We start from the raw sequence: 8,549 nt of genomic DNA on the forward strand, positions 1-8,549 counted from the left end.
AGGTATATTTATCTGTCATGTTTGTTTCTTGGTGACACTCTGCTCTCGACTCCACGAGCGTTCGCTAATTTCTGTTCCCCTTTTGCCCTTCATTCAACCGGATTTGTATTGTCGTCGTCAGTTATGTAATTTATTTTAATCCAATTAGTAATAAAAATAATAATAATAAAGCAACACAATCATCATTGAGCAGCACGAAAACAGGAAACGGAAACGTGCAATGAGTCACGTGACCGCTAGTTTTTTAAAACAGATGCGCTCGACCAATCGGGTGCTCCGTCGATTCAGCGCACAGCCAATCAGCGTGCTGCGTGCGAGGATTTAAACCAGGACGCCGAGGCTGCGTTACTGCGGCACATCCGGCATCCATTGCGGTTCTGCGACGTCTGTGGAAGCGAGACAGCGATCAAAATGGCTCTCCGCGTGACCAGAGTAAGGAGTTCCTTTCTTCTTTTCATTATGTCCGGAATGCGAGTAATTTCAACAACTGCGGTCTTCAAGTTCTTACGTTGTTGCACTCGTGTAACAGTAGTGCTGCGTGTAACGGTGGTGCTACGTGTAGCTGGAGTACTACGTGTAGCTGGAGTACTGCGTGTAGCTGGAGTGCTACGTGTAGCTGGAGTGCTACGTGTAGCTGGAGTACTGCGTGTAGCTGGAGTACTGCGTGTAGCTGGAGTACTGCGTGTAGCTGGAGTACTACGTGCTACTCCCTGATGGGAGCGCGACGCAACAAAAGCTGCCGTTTAAAACTAAGCGTGTGTGTCCAGAGCTCGGTGAACGCTTTCCTCCCCCCCCGCAGAACCGCGTCGCCTCGTCCCGGCCCGACCTCGGTGGGAAGGCCTGCTCGGTGTCCGGGCCTTCTCTCAAGCCTCGAACTGCTCTCGTGGAGATCGGAAACATTGCAGTGAAGAAAGAAACGCAGAAAAAGGTACGACATCGACCCCCCCGCTTAGCTGCTCTGCCCCGGTGGAAACGGGCTCGGGTTGGTCCGGTGCTAACGGTGGAACCGATCACGTGATCGTTTGGTTAATACTTGGAGCCAGTGTAACGTTACTCGCGCTGCTGGAGTAATGTTTGATTTGTTGTTCGTCCTAAGGTGAAGCTCACTTTGTTACCTGTCATAAGTACGTATAAACGGAACTGGAACGCGGTTCCTGTTTAAGGCGTACGAACGCTGACTATGGCTGAGACTAATGGATCCCTCATTTCAGACCGTGAAGACCAGAGTCGCCGCTAAACATGAGAAGGAAGCCGTTGAGCAGCCGCCCGTCGCTCCCGTTAAACCCGCGGTGCAGGTGAGCGTCCGACCGCGACGGCCGGCCGAAGGGTCCGACCCGGGTTTGACTCTGCCCCGTTCCAGGAGCCCCTGGAGCCCGTGTCCCCCGCCCCGATGGAGACGTCGGGCTGTGAGCCTTCCGACCTCTGCCAGGCCTTTTCAGATGCCATGATTCACACGGCGATCCGCGACGTCGACGCGGACGACTACGACAACCCCATGCTCTGCAGCGAATACGTGAAGGACATCTACAAGTACCTCCGCCGGCTGGAGGTGGGCGCGGCCCGTTGCGCTCGGCGCGCTCCTCCTCCGGTCTGTAACGCCGTCCTCTCGTCTCAGGCCGAGCAGAACGTCAGACCCGCCTACCTGCACGGCCGGGAGGTGACTGGGAACATGCGCGCCATCCTGGTCGACTGGCTGGTGCAGGTGAACCTCAAGTTCCGTCTGCTGCAGGAGACCATGTACATGACGGTGGGGATCATTGATCGCTTTCTTCAGGTGTGTGGCATCGCTAGGGCGTTGATCCGTAATCTGCTTTCAATCCGCGCGCCACACGCATGACACGGGGAACTGTCGCCCACCAGGACCACCCAGTCCCCAAGAAGCAGCTGCAGCTGGTCGGCGTGACCGCCATGTTCCTGGCTTCCAAATACGAGGAGATGTATCCCCCCGAGATCTCTGACTTCGCCTACGTGACGGATCGGGCTTACACCACGGCCCAGATCAGGGATATGGAGATGACGATACTTCGCGTGCTCAAGTTCCAAATGGGGCGGCCTCTCCCCCTGCAGTTCCTCAGGCGGGGCTCGAAGATTTGTGAGGTTCGTCGGTAGTTTAGGCCATGAAACTTTAGCTCGGACATTTTCCTTTCACATTATTTTGGTCTCTCTTTGAAGATCAAACTGATTGGTGCGTCTCTTTTAATGGCTAATCAGTTGTAGCGTTGGTGTCTGCTTTGCTCCGTGTCTCCTCAGGTGACGGCAGAGCAACATACTCTGGCAAAGTATTTGCTGGAGCTTACTATGGTCGACTACGAGATGGTTCACTTGCCCCCTTCCATCGTTGCCAGTGCTGCCCTGGCGCTCGCCCTCAAGGTCTTGGATGCTGGTGAATGGGTGAGTCTAACGTCTGGACACAATGGCTTCTTTAAATACTGGCGTCTTCACACGTGGCTGTCTCTGCCCCCCAGGACGAGACCCTGCAGCACTACATGGACTACACGGCGGAGGGCTTGATTCCTGTAATGGCGCACATTGCCAAGAATGTTGTCAAAGTGACTGATGGTCTGACCAAACAAATGGTACGTTTCATTCCCTTTGCGTCCTCGCACTCGACGAGGATGGGAGTTGATCTGGTATGTAGTCTTTGCTTGTTCTAAAACTTGGTGTTTCCTTGCAGGCAGTTAAAGCCAAATACTCGTCTTCAAAGCAGATGAGGATCGCCGCCATCCCACAGATCAAATGTGCACTTGTGAAGGATCTTGCAAAGAGAGCCACCCAGTGAGATGACTTCATCACCGGCTGCTGTTTTGTACAGTTAACTTAAGCTTTTAACCCGACAGACGGAAGGTATCAGGACCTTATTGGCAGTTTGCATCACTAACCTCCTGCCGCGTGTTTCTTTGTAGTCCAGTAAGGTTGAACTTGGTGGTTTTTAGAATGGGCTGCAGGAGACATGGCTCCACTGTCTCTTTTAAACAGGCTTTATTGTAATTTTTAGTGTGCATGTGTGAAGTACTTTCCATTTTGTATTTTACCTGTGTAAAGGTTTCTATTAAATCACCCTGAAAGGCATTTCCATCTCTTGTTGTTAATATTAATCGCCACTAGAGGGCGCTCTAGGATCGCGATGCTTAATGGTCACTGCCCTGTGTTAGCAGGTTCGACCACTTGAGGGTGTCTTGTTCTTCCTGGGGAAGTTGAAGTTCCTCTAGTTTAACCTCTCGCTGCCCATCCGGTTTAGTGAGTGTTGCGTGATTTTTCTGTATTGCAACGCACTTGATCCTTGCACTCTTGTGTGCTTCGTTTTTCCCTCATGAGGCTGAAGCACACTTCGAAACAATGTAACTGTTGGCAGATGAAGATGAGTTTCAGTTTGTGTCCGTCGCGGTGCAGCGTTGGCCTGCAACGGGCCTCAATAGCAGCCATATAGTTCAAAAGGTACACCAAACTGAGCTGTGCACCCGTCGGTCTCCACCCACAATGGTCAGAGTGAATATTCACACTAATTAAAATGTGAAGCCACTTTGACCTGCAGACCTGAGATCTTAGGATGAGCTGCTGCGGCCGGTGGCACAATAGAAAATGTCTGTCAGTAAGGCATCATCTCGTTGATGGAAGTGTGACCGCATGCTGGTATTTGCGTATCGCATGTGACACTCTACCAGTACGCGACTGTCTTCCCCACTACATCGATCTGGATACATATTTCTTACAGGCACTCGCGCGTTGTTCAACTGCACAGACTCGAGATTGGGCCTTTCTGGACTGGTACAGCTTCTGAAATTCCTTTTTACTCCTTTGATGCGTGGACACGTGCAGTATTACAGCTTCTTCCCAAGCTGTTCTTGAAATTAATACGGATCTCTTCAAGTTTCGACAGTGAGCCAAGCATGAGCAATCCAGTTTCCTGAAAGTGATGACTCGGGACTTGCCAGTTCTGACGCGAGCCCCTGTAAGCATGACGGCTTCACTGTTGCCCAAAGTACCCTGACTGTCGATCGATCCGTTAGCGATGACGGTTTACCGGTATCTATTAACGTAAAGATGTCCGAAAACTTGTGCAATCCACAGACGATCGTTCGACTGTCGTAAAATATGCACGAGCCTCTGCATCTGTAGCAGATACGAGATCTGCACGTCTGAACATTTAAATTACATCAAGCAACGAGTATTTAAAGCTAATGGACGGAGCGGGGTGGGGGCTATTATCGCGTTAACCCGTCCACAGCTGAGACCCCGGGGGAACCAGACCCTCATCCAACCTCCCACCCCGAGGCTTCCTGCCATCTGCATGATGTGACTCATCTATATCATGAGGCTATGACCCCCCCAAGGGCCTGCTGGATAACAGCTTGGCTGCATCTGTTGCTGTATAGGTCGAGACCTGACGTCATTTCCTGCTGGAAGGGAGAAACAAACGCTAGTCTGCACTGAGGGTGTGAGTTGATTGTAGTTCATTCAGTGAAATGGGAGTTCCACGTAAACATAAAATCAGGTGAATGTTTGCTGTCTCAGAATGTAGGAACAGTCAAGCCATGCTCTGGTTGCTTATGTAAAATGATTCAGGACAGTCCTGATGTGTCACCTGCAGACATCATCATTATGCGAACATAAGACGATTTTATTATGTTTGCATAATAATAAAGTATCTTGAATGTAGACGTCCAACCAGCTCGGAGCGATCTGTCGTTCTCCACCGAGATACACAACAATTAGTCTCAGTTGTCCTGCAAAGCCGCGGATCCGACTGCGAATTCATAGTTGGAGACTGAGGTCACGACTGGGCAGCCATCTCAGTTTACAGGACCGATTCCTCCCGAGTGGTTCTCCAAACCAAACACTCGCAGCTGCCGGTGACATTTCCTATATTGGCATTTTGAAATCAGTGGCTTTGCAGCTTAAGACAACTCGGCTCAGCTCAGGCGATCCAAATGGTAAAAACACGTTTCATCACTCAGCCTGTCAGGCACATAAAAATAGTTTGGGTTTAATGGACAGGGGTTGAGGAAAACATTACTTTGTGGTACTCAGATTTTCATTCAGGTGAGAGTGGCACTCATACGCCTGTCAAGTCTGAAGGATCCCTACATTTGTCAATGTTGTTTCTTAGTTTTTACATAATTAGGGGGGGAAAGTCTGACCATTTTCAAAAAGTGGAGAAAATAAGTAGAAAAAAAATATCTTTGGCTTGTCTGGATCCACACCAAATGTACTGTCCCCCTTCCTGGCCCGTGCCCCATCCCTCCACTGAGCTTAGAGGAGTTTCTTCCAGTGGCTTTGGGAGTAATCCCGCAGACACACGAGCCAAACTAACAGACAATACAACCTTCTTGATGGAGGTATTTGTGCCAGGAAATGTGTCTTTCATTATCAAAAATGTGCCACCAAATAATGAACAACGGCTTGAAAGCGGCAATAAAAGGGAAAGAGCGTTCGACCTTCGCTTCGTGCCTCACGTCCGCCTCAGAAAACACTTTGTGACGAGAGTGACAGACCCAATAATCCGACCAGATGCAAAGTCCACTTAATCAGCGCCAGTGTTTGACGAGTGGGCACAGAAAACAAATGACATAACAGGATGTTTCTTCCATTCAGCAGCAGCGGGATGAGATCTATGGTTGGGAGGAATCTGTCATCAAAAGGATTGACAAGCCGGTAATTTACACAGACCCGTTGTTCCCAGGAAACACATCTCCCTGATCTGGTCCCCTGATGGTGCCCTGACATTTCAGCGGTGCCACCAGGATGTTCACTCCTTTGTTAGCGATCCAGTGGAGTCACTTTCAATAAGCCTTTTTTCGGATCAGACGGGCGAGTCTTATAATATCAGGTAAAACGCTGGTCTGTGACCCGGAGCCTGCCAAACGAACATTTCCATCCGCCTCAGCTGCACGTTGTGCTTAGTGTGAATTCAGGTTAGCATGCTGACATGCTAAATTAGGATGTTATTCTAATGTTAACAGTCACTGTCGTTAGTACGTAAAGCGTCACGCATCGCTTTGCCGACATGAATCATAAACCATATGAACAATTCTAATATTAATAATTGCTGTTTGGTCACTTTTGGTTCATCCCTATTTATGTTCATGAAGGACACAGACTTCAGTTCAGTTGTGGTTTGTTTTTGTTGTTGTTGTTATTGGCACTAAATTCAGTGATTTTCTAACGTGCTTTACCATATTTAATAACGCACGCAGACTTTGCATGTTCATTACCGTGAAACCTTGACATCGTCGTCGTATTCTGCTCTGCACTGTGTGCTCCAAGATCTGTTGCACTGTTATCTGAGTCTATGATAGAAAACACACTGAGATAAGAGATAAGAGACACCAGCCATGCATCAGAACGGTTTATTTAGTTCAGGTTAATAACTCACAGTTTCCCAGCTCTCACTCTTTGTTTTTTGGGCTTTCGTGGTCTTTTTTATTAAGGGTTTAAAAGGGGGTGCAACTGCGTGCCATGGGTGACATCATCGCTCTTATCGGTATTTGGAGGAGTCACCCATCTGTTCCGTGAAAGCAGTGACTCAGTTCAGTTTGGAGACTGTCTGGTAAAGATTTGTTTGTACACGCAGCGTTTTGCATGATAATTAAATTGTCTTCAAATGGCTCGAAAACTTGGATCCAACTAGAATTAACTAGAATTCTATTCTATGTAATTTATTTAGCGATCAACAATCCACAGATCAGCTTCGAACAACGTTACAAGATCTTTTTTTGCACAAATATTTTAGGTTTCATGGGGAACGTTCCTCTGGTTGCGTACTGTAATACAAATTAATCACAAAGAAATGTGACTCCAAGCAACACACTGGCAACATCCTCCAAGCTGAATGATGAACCCGACAGGAATCCAATTCAACAAATCACATACAGCATTTGCTTGCCTTAAAGTTCATTAGCTACATGTGAGAACAATTGAAGAACGTTCATGCATTTAGGATCCCTCTCCATGTTTATTCAAGATCCATTTCCAAGTCAGCACCAAAGTCCAGAGAGAATGCAAAGCATGATTTCAGCTGTAGACTTTACACCACGAGCTTATTGTCTAAGACCAGACCTCTGGAACTCCGTCCCAGTCTAAACACCATTCAAGATGTCCAGAAATGTAACAAGTGCACCCTTTAAAATGAATCAATGCCCGTTTTGGCCCGTCTGCCACGTCTCAGTTCAAGATGATAAAGTCAAACAAACAGCCAGCCTATATGTGGCAGCGCGGTCGGGGTTTCTGCGGGGCGCTAACAGGTTAGCAGCTGGCACGCAGAATGAAGTCTGGGCACTTGAGAATGGAATGAAGCACAAATAAACACAGGGGCACTCATTTTCACCGATTCTAGGTTTTTAAGTAAAGATCACGTGCGCTTCCTGAACTTTGTTGACCTCTGACGCTCGATGTGGCGTGGAGGAAAGAGAGGCTCCCATTGTGGCCTGAGGTTTTGAGCCAGGTGAGGAAAGGATTTTCTCCAGACCCAACTTAACCTCACCGTGCAGGGTTCCCACGGTGAGCAGGGAGCCATCAAGGTCATGCTTTCTGGTTTGTGTTTTCGCCACAGACAGAAGAGCAGTGGTTTTATCCTCAGAGACACGCTGTAATATCTCACTGAGGGGGAGAACTATAAGACCAGGGTCGGTAGGACCCGGGGACTGGTGGCTGTTCACTTACACCGGCCCTCATTTACACAAGATCTGGAGAATTGTAGGTCAACTTTACCGATTTTAGGATGGCAGCAGACTTTCTCACAGGAAGTAAGCAGCCACCCTGCCACATTTACAGGTAGGAAGAGATTGGAAATTGGTTCTGGTTGGTATTTAAGAACAAAAAACAACCCGAATGCTGAATAGTAGTTTGCATGTTCCACTTTTGGACTTTGCAGGCTTCTTCCAGATCGGCAGAATAAACCAATCACAGTTTTGTAGGTGGGATTAATAAAGCTTTATTAGCTCCTCCAATGATGTTCTACGAAGAAAGAGGAGGACGTCTAACTGGCGATGTGATTTCCAAGGATGGTGAGTGGTTGGTAAAGACCACAAAGATCTCACCCATGTGGCCTTGGAGCCTGTCCAAACCTCCCGAGTGATGCCGTTACAAGCAGGCAGCTGTATTGTGATCAGTCGCCACACACACTTCTTGTGAACACTCGTGATCAGTCCTCACTTCCTCTCTCCGTATCCAACTAATCACATTAACCGCTGGGCCAAAAGGGTCAAAATGTTTGTGCACATTTTGCGTTAGTGCACACTGCTGGGGGTCGTTCAGCAGACGCCGTTAGCCGGCGTAGCCATCAGACATTATGTACGAGTGTTGCTTCGAGGGAACTGGCCCACCGGACTTTGATCATAATGATGATGAAACGGAGACCCTTAATGTAGCTTTCGCTGCTGTGCTTGGAGGTTCTGCATTTGGCTTCGTATCCTGTAGGCTGCTTTATGAGCCCATTAAAACAGCACTAGAGTTTTGCGATATATTTTGATATATATAACTTCTTTTTACATTTTGTCAAAAACCATTTTTCACACAGAGAAAAAAACCCAGACGCCAAAGTGGCCTTGATG

General features: G+C 48.2%; 1 protein-coding gene across 1 annotated transcript; it reads left to right on the plus strand.

Annotated features, from left to right (window-relative positions):
* The first annotated feature begins 360 nt into the window (after positions 1-360).
* ccnb1 (cyclin B1) lies at positions 361-3,069 on the plus strand. Its single transcript, XM_068752612.1, has 9 exons — positions 361-432; positions 800-928; positions 1,212-1,295; positions 1,361-1,549; positions 1,616-1,774; positions 1,861-2,097; positions 2,251-2,391; positions 2,466-2,576; positions 2,675-3,069. Exons 1-9 carry the CDS (start codon positions 412-414, stop codon positions 2,777-2,779), a joined length of 1,176 nt encoding a protein of 391 aa, XP_068608713.1. The 5' UTR covers positions 361-411; the 3' UTR covers positions 2,780-3,069.
* The last annotated feature ends 5,480 nt before the right edge of the window (positions 3,070-8,549 follow it).

The sequence above is a fragment of the Brachionichthys hirsutus genome, chromosome 19 (assembly GCF_040956055.1).
Source record: "Brachionichthys hirsutus isolate HB-005 chromosome 19, CSIRO-AGI_Bhir_v1, whole genome shotgun sequence".
Taxonomy (NCBI): Eukaryota; Metazoa; Chordata; class Actinopteri; order Lophiiformes; family Brachionichthyidae; genus Brachionichthys; species Brachionichthys hirsutus.